We start from the raw sequence: 15,304 nt of genomic DNA, 5'->3' as shown, positions 1-15,304 counted from the left end.
CAAACTGTCCCTAATATTGTGTCAAAATGTCTTGATGGAACATGGTGAAACATTTATGAGAAATTCTCCAAAATTACCTGAAATAAACTCTTTAGCCCTATCCGGACGGGATTACTTTCTCAGGGGGCCCTGGGGTAATTTTCTCTTTTAAGGGGGGGAGCGGGGGTCCTCTTTGATTTTATTCTCGCTGGAATGACCATGCACATGTTTACGTGTACAGGCAGAATTGCCTACTGTTTTTCGCTCTCTGGTCCTCTGTTAATTTATTCTCGTTCTGAGTTGTATATGAGTTTCGTCACCTTGTGTTTAATAAAATAGCTATTTGTCCACTGCCACGCACTGTAATTGGAATTCCATGGAGATCCACGTAAACACAACACCAAGTGGACATGGAGGAGCTACTGAACTCGATGTGACCGAGAAATCCAAAAAAACTCAGTGGTCCTTCTGTTTTTTAGTAACCAATCCTGTCCAGATAGGGCTTTTGTCTTCCTTTGAAAGAAGGTTCTAGACCAGTGTGGTCAAGATAGGTGTAGACCATCTATCTGTTTATAGATCTGCTCTGCGGTTTTGTGACTTGATACCGCCTATTTTAGAACCATAATTCTTAAAAAAAAACACACACGTACTGGCCAGTACCAGCACTACCAGTGGGGTAATTCTTCACTGTTTTCTGTTAGCCAATCACCGCGCAGCATGGGAAACACCAACAGCCAATCCCAGCTGTAATCCCTAACCGTGGGGCGGGTCTTTCCGGAATACAGGTGGGAAAAATAAAGCCGGTGCGAGTCTTTTCTTGTCCAATGAGGGAAGAATGAGACCCCCACATTTCCGGACACGGCGGCGGCGGCGGTTCAGCAGTGGTTGAGCAGTGCTCTCTGTAGGTGATCATAATGAAACATGCGCCCGGTCCGCTCCTCCACCGCGCTCCTGCCTCGCTCTTCTTATAACAGCTTTCTCTTATTGGGCTCCGCGATTCCCAGAGAACTTGAGGGAAGTTCTTCTCAGAAAGACGGAGAGCCCGTGTTCACCTGAGCGCTCAGAAATCTGGGGAATCTGCACTGGGAAACGCTGTTTCAGGATTGATTTTCTTTGACAAAGACGATCCCGTGGGAAAAATACGCGCCTTCTCAACATGCCTCGAGAAACAGGAGCGTTCAGTCTTCTTATAGTGTTCGCGGGCCTCGGTGAGTACAGCTGGTCATTTCTTTATATTTGTTAGCTATATTATGGAGGTGATCTGCTGTATTCCTGGAAGTTTAAAACTCTATTTTTAACTAAACTCGTCGCTTTTCTTGGCCTCACGCCTCACCTCACTGTTTGTTTAGAAGCTGCTGTAAGAATGGCCCGGGTAGTAAACGAGTGTGTGTTGTCTGAAATAGAAGAAATCGTTTAAATCTTAACTCTTTACATACAGACAAATCGATAGAGGTAGTCTAATTGAATTCTCTAAATATATAAACCGTCTATTGTGTCAACTGCAGTTGTTCTAAGTAACAGAAATGCTCCCAAACAACCTAAAGTAAAATAAACTCTTTTACAACTTTCTATTAATAGTTTAGAGGGGTTGGTACATTTTTCGGGATAGGGTATTTTTTTCTTGACGACAACTATAATGAAATGTGAGTTTTTTTTTTTGTTTGTTTGTTTTTTTGTTTTTTTTTACGTTCACTTTCACTTTTATTGGTGTTAGCTTAAAATTGTCTTTCCCTTTTGACTTCTTTAACATTATCTATTTTACTATAAAACTAGTTTATACATGCAAAGAAACAAAAAACATTGACCAACTGCATGTTTCATTATTATAGTGCAGTTAGTCGTATCTGGCTATAGTCCAGTAATTTCGAATATAGCCACTGTACTGTAAATGAGTATATGCAGTTTTTGAAAATCTGCCAGAACTGATGTATTTTAATTTTTCATTCAATGTATTTCTTTCATGATGTTTTTACATTGTAAATGTAATATTGAACACTAAAATTAAAGCTATACCTGAACACATGCAGAATTATTTTGTAAACAAACCAGAATATGTTTTATACATTAGATTCTTCTAAGTAGCCACATTATATTTGAGGACAGATTTACACACTGTTGGTATTTTCTGACACCTGGAATATTTTTCTCAGCATCTTGAAGGAGTTCCTGGAGGTGCTGAACTACAGTAGAGGCCAAACACTTTTTAAGTACTACATACTTCCATGTGTGTCCCTTAATTGTGTAGAAAATATATGAAATAAAGAACAACATTTTTAACCATATCACCAGCCTTTATATATATATAAATATACACTAGGTATTTAATTAAGTTAAAGCATGTGCTAGCTGGTTAGTAGTGTGGGAATATCCAAGCACACAGTTGCCTTAATGCGTGTGTGTGTGTGTGTGTGTGTGTGTGTGTTTGCATTTGTGAAAGACTGGTTATTCTGGTTGCTGCTTGTTGTATATCCATGGTTCTGTTTAACACACTTGGCTAGTCCTTTAGAAATTGAACCAGAACATAGTTTAGTCACCATTCTATCCCACCATTCTTTTGTCATTGTTAACCTTTAACCAATTTAGTTTTCGTGTTATTTCCTGCTGCTGTAAGTGTTGAAATTTGCAGCCTGTACATGCCCGTCCATCTCTTCATGTGTAGGCAAGCCCTTGCGTGCCTGCTGTCTGTCTGTGTGCATCTGTTTATGTTCCTCCTCTTGCCCTCATACATTTCCATCTTTCTGGAGAGCTTCTCTCCTGCTATGGCCCAGTGTTACCTAAGTTCATTCTGTAATTTCCTGGTAGTGGCGGTCATGCTGCCTGCACTTGTTTTAAATGCTTTAAGTGTCCAAACCAGTTAAATCTAAATATTTGTTATTCCTTGAGACTGAAGTTTTTTCTTTCCTCCTCAGGTCAGGATGGGGTAGGAAGGGTATTTACTGTGACATGCTCATAAATGGGTTTTGTTTGGCAGGGATGGTTAACCCATGTTAACCCATTAATGTCCCTTTCAATAAAACAAGTCATTTTTAGTGTAGCTGATTTTATTGGCATAACATACTGCTGACTGTAGAGCCCAATCAGCTCAACACCTTTTTAATAAGATATAGTGGTTCACCACTCAATAATTATGTGGGGAGTTAAAAGTCTGAATAAAAACATCCAAAAAGTACTATGAAGACTTCAAAATGATTCCAAAATGATTCCTAAGTGGCATAACTTGATCAAAGAGCTCCCCCCTATTGCTTGGTCCCATCAGTGGCTTAGAGCTGATGAGATTACTCTTTGATTGAGAGGGATGGTTTGGTTAGTTCTCTCCTGTGATAAGACAGTGTTATGATAGCAGTGATAGCATATCAGTGATACCATTTGTGTTTAAGTTTCACAGGCTGAACCGGGCTGCTTTTTTTCTCCTCCAAGCATGTTTCGGTTTCCACTCCCAGTATGGTGTTGAATGTTTTAAAAACATTCTATTTTAAGTTATTGAGTTTACAAGACTTATGACTTGTTTGTGCTACTATGATTATTGGCAGAAACTAATCGAATGAGCTCCTATAGCTTCTTCACTAAAATTAAGAACTTATACAGATTTCTTAATTGTTTCATTAAGTTGCTTAAGTACACAATGTGTACATGCTTAATGTACACAATCGACTGCCATTTGAAGTGCCATTTTTGCCATTTCTGTAGTCTATGACTAGTTTGTCTACCCTCATTCTAGATAATGTCTAATCAGTCCTGAAGTTTCCTTGATTGTAATATGAGCACCCTGTTTACTTGCAGGGATACGGGTGTCCATGAAGATCTTGAAGGAAATTTGTATTTTCATAAACTTCTTCTGTTGACTTGTGATGTTATTTACTGCTTTGCAGAATAATAAATGCACTTCTTGGTAATGAAGTCAGTTCATTATAGCATAATAATAATAATAATTATTATTATCAATTGATTATTTTGGAACTCTTGAAACGCATTTGCCTGAAATAGAACAATCAGCTTATCTTGTGTACGTTAATCAAAACAGGCAACAGAGTAAAAATTTGTCTTTTGGAAGATGACGTACATGTAGATGATTTCTGTCCCTCTTTTTCAGCTGTGCTGTGTGAGAGCCGGGTGGTGAAGGTGGCTCCTGGTCCATTGGTGCGTGTAGAGGGGCAGACTGTGTCTATCCGCTGTAATGTTTCAGATTATCAGGGTCCCAGAGATCAGGACTTTGAGTGGAGCTTGGTTTTGGAGAGTGGAGATGTCCAGCTGGTTTCCACTTTTGATGCCGCATACCCAGACAGCTCAGTGAAGGATCGGGTCAACAGCGGAGACATCACTGTGAAGAAACTGTCAGATTCCTCTGCAGAGCTGACGATTCGAAAGGTCCGAGCCTCAGACAGTGCCACCTATCGCTGCTCCACTCCCAGCACTGACTCGGTCACCAGTGGGAACTACTATGCAGATGTGGAACTCAGAGGTGGGTCATGATATTTTAAATTTCCAAAAGTGACCAGTGCTGTTGTAGCGAAACACTTTTCATAGGTTAAACCATTTAGGGTTAGTTGTTAAAAAGACAAGTTGTATAAAAAAAAAACTTGGTCCAATCATGTTCAATGTGCAGTTCTTTTTGCAGCAGGAACAAACATGTTATTTAGGTTTTAACTAAGAAGGTCAGCTGAGTGACTATCAGATCTCTTGAGAATTTGAAGCTTTCTGTATGATTAAATCAGTATATCTGCAGGTCTGCGGTAGATTAAAAACTATGTGAAAGTTAAGTGCATTTCTAAATTAAAACTTTTGAATAAGTTCAAAAGTTCACATAAATTAGCATAGTCTGCTTAAAAAGAGAACTACAGTTCACTATATTCCACTATACATTCTCTTTTAGAAATGTAAGGTACATTGGTACATTGTCAGCTGTATGCGGAAGCGACTGCTCATTTGGGTATGGGTAAGGAGCTGACATCCCAGTAGTGATTTTATATGAGTAACTGTTTAGCTGCCACAGGAGCATTAAATAGGAAATGAGTGGGTATTCTGAATCATCCTGATGTCTCTACTTTGTAGGCTTTGTCTATGAATCAGAAAGAAATATATTGTCCTGTTTATTACTCATCTAATGAAACATAACATTGCAGAAACTGTCAATCATTTAGGCTTTATATAAGGTACTGTTTGTATCTGTAAGTTTGCAGCTTTATATGAGAAAGAAAGAGTCTTTCAGCTCTTAGTTGAAATCAGTTTAATAATACTGTGGTCAGATCCACATAAATGAGTTGTTGATTAAACTTCTACTGGTAACTGCATTTTAAATGGTAAAAAAAATGTAATGGAGTTGTACTTTATTGTGTGCAGTGATTGGAGACACGCTAAGAGTGGTCCCAGCCGTTCCTCAGCCACTTGTTTCCGAGGGCCAGTCGTTGGAGCTGCACTGCAATGCCAGCCGGGCGTACACAGTAAACACCTTTCTGTCCGTCACCTGGTCAATCAAAAAAGGGACCAGCCCCCTTGAAGAGATCTTGACGTTTGGGCCGGATGGCGAGATGAAGGTGGGCCAAAATTATGTCCAGCGCTATGCAGATGGTGCTCTTCTTCTGGACCTACCTGGGGGAGGTTTCTTCGGCCTGGTCTTAAAGGGGGTGAGGCCACAGGATCAGGGTTCATATGCCTGTACAGCCAGGGAGTGGACAAGACAACCTGGGGCAGGAAAGAACTGGCACAAGATTCTGGAGAGGAGTGAAGAAATGGGTAACGTTTCAGTCACGCCCTTAGGTGAGTAACTCATTTTGCCAGTTTGTACATGCAAAGGCAGTTAGTAGTTCACACTGAACAGATGAGTCACTGTAACTGAAATCAGTGGAGCTGTTTAAACGTCAAGAGGAGCTCCGTTACGTCACACACAAAAGCTGGAGACATTTTAGAAAAGTTTTTTTGTGAAATACTTCATTTAAAATAAACTATTTGACTGATAGCAATCAATAAATCAAATGTTCTACCAAAATATCATCTGTGGTAGGACTGTAAAATTCCTAAATTCCCTGTTTATTTTGTTTATGGGGGATTGTGATATTTTCTTGAATTATGTACCAAGAGGAATTAGTGAATTAATAAATTGAAAAAAGCAAATGCTACTATAGAAAAATGTAATTGCAATCCACACGATGCATTGCTTTTCCTCACTAATATGAGGAATAAGTGACAAAATGACATGCAAAGTACACAAGAATTTACATTTTCAAAACCAAACACTCATTTTGTGTCAGAATTGCACACAACAAACCTCTTTTAACAGCAATCAGCTCAACAGTATTGAATTCTATTGTGTGGCGCTGCAAATGTTTAAAAGCAAATCACAATGCACAGGATTGCATTTCATTTAGGAGCAGCATGGTATTTGTGCAAAATGAGTTGTAATCACTGTCCAGTCAGAACCCATTATTGAACTTGGGGCGGGGCTGAGAAACCAGTCAGAGTAAAACTCAATAAGGGGAAGGGAAAGGGGAAGCGAACCCCAGACAACTGTCCAGAGATCGGTACTCTGGACTGATCACACCTGGGCTCAAAAGCAGCGTTCACGCTGGACCAAGCATAAGAAAGCCCTGGAGAAAATGCCATAGCAAGCTTTTTTTTCTTTTTCTTTCTTTTTTATTACAGTTTGTGTTTATATGTATGATTGTATCTGTATTTAATTGTTTTGAGTGAGTCTCATGGTAGATATCTGATGTTAGCATATTTTGGCTTCGAACCAGATATTTAACTAATGAGGAGACTTCAAAACACATTATTGGAAGAATTTCCTTCTCTTTCCAAATTTGTGTTTTTGGGGAGTGGCTTTAAAAAGAGTCTCAATGTAAGGGTGGGACTATAATAATAGCCTACATTTACTGTTTTTCTTTATAAAATCACATACTCCAGCTTTAAAGATGTAACTTTGAGAACAAAAAATTTGTATTGTACAATTTTGTTGTATTAGGCAAATTCATTTTTGGCAACTAGGAATAGCTTTTAAGTGGTAATGATTCCAGTATTGCACATTTTGATAAAACATGTCCTAGATTTTGTGTACATTTTGTTTGATGTTACACATCTATTAGCACGCAATCATTAGCTTTACCCTCTTCCCAAAAGTGACACCAATGTAGTGTTAGCCCTTCCAAAGAACTGCTGATTGATATTGCTATAGTGTGTTGTAGCTTGGTGTACTTGCCCAGGCAGGGAATTGAACCCCAGACTGTCAGGTAGATGACCGTGTTGGGTTTGTCCTCAATTAAGCTGTCAGTGAGCATGGGTGGGTAAAAAATGCTTTATGTAACTTCTTTCTCACAAGTCATATTTTTGACTTAGGAGCTATAATGTCTAAGCTCAAAATGTGTCTTGAAACTTCCATTGCATAAAAATCAACCTGTGGTTAAAACTGGAATCCCTGCGGAAAGTGTACTTATGAAATGGCCAAGCCTCCTGTAGACACCAGACAGAAGGAAACAGACAGGGCCTCACTTTAAATCCCCTGTAATAATGAAGCGAATGAACAATGACACAAAAGTAAGCCTGAATGCTATGTTTGTGCTGTGACCTTTGCTGGGATTTCATTAAAAGCACCCCTGCCTATGCAGACATTCCCTTGCTGCTCTCATTCTGCGAAGTTAACACTTTCTTCTCACTTCAGGTTGAAGTCAAACAGTGTTCTCTGCCTGTTTTAATAATAAGAGCTCAGGCCTTAGCTCACATTCAGGCTGTATTTTCGTCTTCACAGAGCTGTTTCTATTAACATCTCATACTTTTTCCCACGGTTTAGCCCAGTCTCTGGTGGTTGCTGTGGAGAAAAACGCTACCCTCAATGTGGAGGACACTCTGAATCTGACCTGCGTGCTAGCTGTTCGTGACCTGCTTTCTCTGGACCTGGAGCTGACGTGGATGGTCAGGGCAGGCGACTCTTCGGCTGGCCAGAGAGTTCTGCTCCACATGGGACGTGATGGGCAAGTACTAAATGGATCAGAACTGGTGGGGATGAGCAGGATTAAGCCGGACACCTTCAGGCTCATCCTGCCTAGGGTGCAGCGCTCAGACTCTGGCCTGTACTTCTGCCAGGTCAAGGCCTGGTTGCCACAGGGAAGTGGGAGATGGTACCAGGCTGCAGAGAAAACCTCCAGTCCTGTCCAGGTTCTGGTAACACAGCTAGGTAAGGGAGATTTTTTTTCTTGTCTTTCCTCTTTTTTTTTTCATTATTTTCTGGTGTGTTTTTATTATTTGCTATCTATGAAATGTGTATGTTTTCATTATTTGCTATCTTGCAATCCACAGTCTTAAAATCTAAAATATCAAAATGGTTCTTGTCAGTGATACAGTATTTAACAAAAAGCATAATTTGAGTGTCCACTGTCGTTTCCATTTTTATGGCTGCATATTATTACAGAGCTCCAGAAGGGACGTGGTGTTTTATCTTATTATTTTTTTTTTTTTACGTAAAAAGTGGTAAGCACCACATAATAAGTGGTGAGCACCACATACTAAATGGTGAGCATGACATACTAAGTGGTGAGCACCAGGTAATAATAGCTAGCAAGCTATAGTTTAAACTGTCATATGTTCCACAGAGAAATAATGTTGCTAGCTAGCTATGTTAGCTAATGTTAACTACTTTATTTCAGTGAGGAATGTTTTAGCTAACGGTAGCTAGGTTAGCTAATGGTAAATACTTTATTTCAGTGGGGAATGTTTTAGCTAACGTTAGCTAGGTTAGATAGATGTAAAAAGTGTTGAGCACGACATACTAAGTGGTGAGCACCACTTACTAAGTGGTGAGCACCAGGTAATAATAGCTAGCAAGCTATAGTTTAAACTGTCATGTGTTCCACAGAGAAATAATGTTGCTAGCTAGCTATGTTTGCTAATGTTAACTTCTTTATTTCAGTGGGGAATGTTTTGCTAACGTTAGCTAGGTTAGCTAATGTTAACTACTTTATTTCAGTGGGGAATGTTTAGCTACTGTTTGCTAGGTTAGATAGGTTAGCTAATGTTAACTACTTTATTTCAGTGGGGAATGTTTTAGTTAGGTAGCCAAAGGTAGCTTTAAACCCAGAGCTAACAATAGCCAGCTAACTCTTATTAGATGTGCACAGAAAAAGCATTTCGGCGCGCGCGCACACACACACACACACACACACACACACACACACACACACACACACACACACACACACACACACACACACACACACACAAACACAGAGCCTACCCAAGCCTACCATATATTGTACAGAGAGCAATGAAAGCCTTAAAGCTAAGCTAAGTTAGCTATTATTAGGTTAGCTATAGCTAGATTTTAGCAAAAACAACCTACATTGGACCACAAATGGCAGCTAAATAAATATGAAAATAAAAAAAAATCAAAGGCTGCAACGATTAGTCGATATAATCGATAGTGTCGATTTATAAAAATTTCTATTATTGTTCATTGTCGACTAATCATTAATTAGCAGCAATAAAATAATAAAAAAGTACTAGGGACAGAAACACAATTAGAGAAGGTAAGAAAGATGAAGGTAATGGGCTCACTCGAACAATTTAAACTCGGCATACCTCTCCAAAAGTGCCCAAACACAACATAAATAATCATTGACTAATCGACTATAATGGTCAGATTAGTCGACTACCAAAATAATCATTAGTTGCAGCTCTCTGGATTTGGCCCAATGCAAATCTTTGGTTTTGTTTTAGAAGAGCATGTTCTCTTAGCACATTAACAGAGTGTATAGAATCTTTCTCAAGAAAAGATATTTTAGATTGCACCTGTGGCATTATTTTAGTGAACAAAAAAAAGAAAGCTTTATTTTAACTAAAACTGAAAATAAATCTGTTTAGGACTTCTCATTATATAAATTGTTTATCAAAAAATAAGTAGCCTTAAATGTGGCTGTATTGTTTATAGAAACAAAGATCTAATCTATATCAGCTGCCAGTCAGTTTTAAGGTATTCTGATTGATTGGATCAGGAGGCAAAAAAAACTTAATTGGGACATTCCTACCTACATCCACAGTGCCAAGCCAAAAAAATCAATGCAGTAACCTTTATTCTTCAGTGTGTATCTCCTAACATGCTGGTTGTCATTCTTCTTTTCTCTCCCTCATTTTCTTCTACCTGCTTCAGCCTTTCTCCTGCAGCAGAGTTGGGTGGGGTGCTATCCTCCTCCTCCTCCTGCTGTATCAAAGACAGTTCTACTTTCTCCAGATTAAACATTAAAAAGGGCCGCATGCTGGCAGTGGGAGGTGTCAAGAAGACATGTCTGACTCATGAGCTAGATTATTGTGAGCCTTAATGAATTAGCTCTCTCTTGGCCTTTGAGAATTACAAAAGCTTTCGTGCATCTCCTTTAAGGTATGTTTGATGTAGGAAGGGCAGGGGTATCCAAAACTAACAGTATATTCCCAACTGCAAACAGTTTCTTGAACTCATTGTTCAACAGGAGTACAAAAGAATTCCTCCACATATAGTTTAAATGTAGAGCATCAAGTCATATGCACACAGAATTTGGTCTGAAGTGAAATCTAGCCTGTTTGTCTGCCTTTTATCTTTCTCTGCCCTGGTTTTGAGGCAAGGACAACTAAGGATTTTCTTTGCAAGCTTAGAGGAGTCCTATAAATGTTCTGATATTGTTGTGTAGGAGAAAGCTTTGATCTGATCAGATCCATCATTTCAGTCCTTGATGTATTTAGCTCACACTTTTGTACAAGGGCTTTTTTCACGTTCTTTACTATTGTATACCCTGGAATAAATCACACATGCTTTGTCTAAATGTTAGAAGAACTGTTAGTTAGTGACTTGGCACTGACCCACTTTCCAGTACTGTATAAATAGGGTGGGCAGAAATTGGACTAAAGCTGCTGAATATAGAATACCAGTTCTCATGTGCTTAGCAGCATTGGGATTCCTAGAAATTGATCCATGTGAAAGCTATGGATCAATGGTGTACTAGCTGATAGGGTTGGGAAATATGGCCCTAAAATAATATCACAATAGTTCAGGATTTTTATGTGCCAACAGTGTTCTTGGCAAAAATCCCAAACATATATATTTTATTAATTTTAAGAATATACTATTGCAGTAGTTCTTAAATTCTCAAACATCTACTGTGTCAACTATGTTGCCCTTTTTTATAGTCTGTAAATTATGTTGTTTGCAACGAATCTGTCCCTGAAACGCTTCACATGCGCACACTAATATGTGTATAAACATACATAGCCTTCTTCACCAACAACAAAAAAAAAGTCATATTTGAGAGATGACTCGTTGCTTTATAAAGAGAAATGGATGCGTTAGCAGCTCATATGTGGAGCATCTTTTGCTGGAGTGGAGAGTAAACAGCTGGTCTAAAGTACATGTTCAGGTCGAGGAGGTGAAAAAAGCTTTTGCTGTTTTTGGACCTATAGCTGCACAGCTGCACCAAGAGATGTGTGGGTATGAGAGAGAGAAGCACGTAGCACATGTCTTAAAAAACAACAAAAAAGAAAAACATAATTTCTGAATTGACCATTCACATTCATGGTGCATGTCCATGGATCGGATATGTGAACCACATATGAAAGTGACTCAGATCTTTTTTTGAAAAAATCTGTTTTGACACTTTCACATAGCCATGAAAAAATCAAATCTGATCCACATTGAGCAAAAAAATCAAATTTGAGTCAATTTAGCCTGGTAATGTGAACATAGCCATAGTGAGGTGTGTATATATATATATATATATATATATATATATATATATATATATATATATATATATATATATATTAATCCTAATTCAGAAACAGTTTAGGAACTGATGGTAAGAATACTCTAGTTCTAATAATGAAGAACTATTTAGAGGTTATCTGGCTCACTGTCTTGGGGATATTTCATGTGCCACTAATTAAAAACTAGTGTACTAATGCAACTAAAACACATTTGTTTTTTGTGTGAACAACAATAACTGTGATTTTCTATAAATTATTATTTTTAACATCAAGTTTAAATAAAACCCACAGTGCTGAAGTGCAGAATATTTAGTGCATGCATATAAACTGCAAACATAAACAATTATACAAAAAAAATGTCCTTTACAGTAAATAGCAAAACAAGTACGAAACATCAGCTTTAAAGACAGAATATTACAATGTCACATTTTTTTTATATATAATTTCAAAAATATACCAGTATTAAAGTGTAGTATGTGGTACTGTACTGTACATGCCGGCTAGCTATATATAAATGAGAACAAAATATTCCAATGCATGTTGCTGTTTTAAAAAGCTAATATTTGTGCCAGTCTGTTGATTTTTGCATCTTGATCCCAGTTTATTTAATCCCAATAAATTGAAGGGAGGCGCCCGAATCAGTTAAAAGCAGTTAGATGAAATAGTTTAAGGCTGTCCACCTGTCTGGCTCTGCCGATATACTGACATCATAATGCTGAAAATTGCCTCAGGAAACAGGAAGACTTGCATGAATTGCAAGACTGTACGTGCAGATAAAGCTGTTTCCCTCTGCTCCTACCAGCTCACACAATGCCTATACAACTGCACCTGTACTTTTCTTTTCTTTAATTGGGCATCTCCAGAATATTCTAAAAATGGCTTTTCACAAAGGAGTGCTCTGTTCACTTCTTGTTGTATGATGGCAGGAGTTATAAATACTCTGCTTTGTTTAAAAATTGTATGTAGAATGGTTTTAGATATTTAACCTTCATTTGTCACAGACATTATAGCTACAGTTTAAACAACCGAATGGATTCCCTGGCTGAGGGGGGCATGTGTGCTGGTGACGGTGTGTCCTGTGGGACGTGCTGTTAATGTGATCTCTGGCAGGCAGCCAGAAAGCAGAGTATTGATGTGCGCATTGTATTAAGTTTTAAAATCGCATGGCAGGCTGGTCTGTTGTTTATTACAATTAATTACCCTCTTGTTCAGCATTTGAGTGTAGGATTAATATACTGAACTTAAAGTTTTACCCCTTCTTTAAGGCCAAGTGTCACAGTGGCTGTGTTTTTGTGTTGACATAGGGAAGGGTAATATCCGTGATATTCATGTGAATTGTTTTAAGTTGCAGTTAAATTACTTCACTTAATTGACTAAATTGACTTTTTGTGTCTGCACATTAGGGGTGGGCCATTTAGTATCGTGCGCAATAATATTGCCAACTTTTCTGAATATCGTGAACAATATTACACTATGAAATATCGTGCCATATCACCCACCCCTAGTTATCACATCAGGGTACTTACTACTTTGTTGCTGTTTTTAGAAAAAGAAAAAAATCACACTGTTCTCATTTCCCTTTATTTATCTACTAGAGACAGATTATATCTGTCACATATCATTTATTTTACTTTAATCCTGGATATATGGAGATATTTTGAGTGCATTATTAGTATCATGACTTTCTGGATCATTGACTTCTGTTACAAATCTAATAAAAGTCTTGTATTTTTAATATCTTAGTTAGGGGTCTGACATATGTATGCAATAATAAAATTTATTTTTTTATTTTGTTGCAGAAGTGTATTCTTGAAATGTTTATTTTTAATTCAGTGTTTTGTTCTATCGCCAAGAGAATCGTTATTGCAAAAAAAAAAACATGAAATATTGCGATATTACTTAAGGGCCATATCGCCCACCCCTACTGCATATTTAAACGAGAGGCATCTAGGGTTAAAGAACCAGGTCCAGTTTTGTTTGTAAGACTTCTATTGAGCATTGTACCACACAGACGTTTCAGGCGGTGTTCATTAATTGAATCAAAAATTGTACTTCTATGTCAGGCCTTCAAGAACCTTATTGTAGCAGTTTTATTGTAAGAGCCCAACTACAGGCATTCTCTGGTAATTAAATTATTAACTTATTGTACAAAATATGGACATGACCTCACGAAATTGCCTGTTATGTTTTTTTAAAGAAGAAGAACCCATGAGCCAAAATGCCTACATTAAGTGTGTTTATTTGTGCTTCATAATCTGACCATAAACTTATTTCTGCAGTTATCCGATTATTCAAGCAGTCATGTAAACTGCTCACATTCATAGATTGCATTAAGGCCTTAAACCAGTTAAGGAAATCTGCTAAAGAGAGCTGTGTTTTTGTTCAGTAATCACATATAGGATATTGGTATGTTTTTGTATTCCAGTAGCAGTATCTGAGTATTCTTCTTAACATGTAAATACATTACGTTACTTTAATCATTATATCAATGGCAAAATATTATATTAAAATCACTTCAGGTACAATACAGTCATCCAGAAAAAAAATTATAGTGGCAGGACCGAATGACGTTCGTTCAGCTCTGTTCCCTAGTAACTGGTACATATATTACCATGGAAGTGGAAAGTACCTGTTTTTTTACACCAAGTTTGTTTAATGTCACTGCAAGTTTTGCTTTTGCTTTAGCTTAATTTATGGGGCTTCTGATGGCACTGAGCTGTCTTACTGCTATGCTTCCTTCTTCCTCTTCTTTGGCTCAGATCAAACATTGGAATTGAAATCTCATTCCCAAATATTTTCTCACTCTATAATTTTAACAGTGAACTTCCTCCAATTTTGTCTCCCGTCTGTTCAAAGTACCAGTTTCTGTTTCAGGTGGTAGTGGAGGTTTCAGTGGTTTGTCCATGTGATGGTATACTGTGGTATCAGGAAGTTGAACTATTAGTAATGTATTTTGGTGGTTACGTAACTGCTTATTTTGGAGGTCTCACTCACATCATGCTGCGTTGGAAGGAAGCTGGATTATACTAGTTTAATTTAAAAGCTACTTTTTTCCTGTACATGTAGTGTAATGCTGCACAATATTGAAAACATTGACAATGCAATACATTTACACTGCCTGGCCAAAAAAGAAAGAGAATAAAAAATCCATTGATGGAATAACCTGGTCTATATTCAGTATATTCAGGTAGTCAGCTGACCTCATTCTTTCAGCACATACTGTTGCTGAACTAGACTTGACCAACTGCAGCAACCACAATATTATTTGGTTAGTTAAATCCAGGTGATCCTTTTTTTGGCCAGGCAGTGTATGTTTTGTGATATGTATTGTGATTTTAAATTGCAGGGATTTTTTTTTTACCACCAGATTTCCCCAGTGGCCCAATATGGTATGTTATTAAGATAAACTATATTGGGTAAAAATGCACTGAAATGAAATAGTTTGCAGAAAAACGGAGACCAAATAACAAATATATATATATATTTTTGCAGGTTTTCATTACAATTTGCCACTTTTTTACTATTGCTTCAACTAAATGTAAAGAAATGTATTGCTTTTTTTTTAAGAAAAGGTCATTGTTTTTTTACTTTCGGTTGCCAAATATTCAGTGCA

The 15,304-nt window shown here is 37.7% G+C and overlaps 1 protein-coding gene across 1 annotated transcript in view; it reads left to right on the top strand.

Moving 5' to 3' along the window:
• The first annotated feature begins 832 nt into the window (after positions 1 to 832).
• The window catches only part of LOC103040860 (prostaglandin F2 receptor negative regulator), a 31,550-nt gene continuing 17,078 nt past the window's right edge, over positions 833 to 15,304 (top strand). Inside the window, exons 1-4 of the mRNA XM_022680391.2 lie at positions 833 to 1,187; positions 4,070 to 4,438; positions 5,317 to 5,733; positions 7,757 to 8,140. Of these exons, the coding sequence (XP_022536112.2) occupies positions 1,136 to 1,187; positions 4,070 to 4,438; positions 5,317 to 5,733; positions 7,757 to 8,140 (1,222 nt within the window). The 5' untranslated portion in view covers positions 833 to 1,135. The remainder of the gene's footprint in view (positions 1,188 to 4,069; positions 4,439 to 5,316; positions 5,734 to 7,756; positions 8,141 to 15,304) is intronic.

Source organism: Astyanax mexicanus, chromosome 11, assembly GCF_023375975.1.
Source record: "Astyanax mexicanus isolate ESR-SI-001 chromosome 11, AstMex3_surface, whole genome shotgun sequence".
Classification (NCBI taxonomy): domain Eukaryota; kingdom Metazoa; phylum Chordata; class Actinopteri; order Characiformes; family Acestrorhamphidae; genus Astyanax; species Astyanax mexicanus.
Note: the sequence above shows the minus strand (reverse complement) of the source record. Positions and strands in the feature narration are given on the sequence as shown.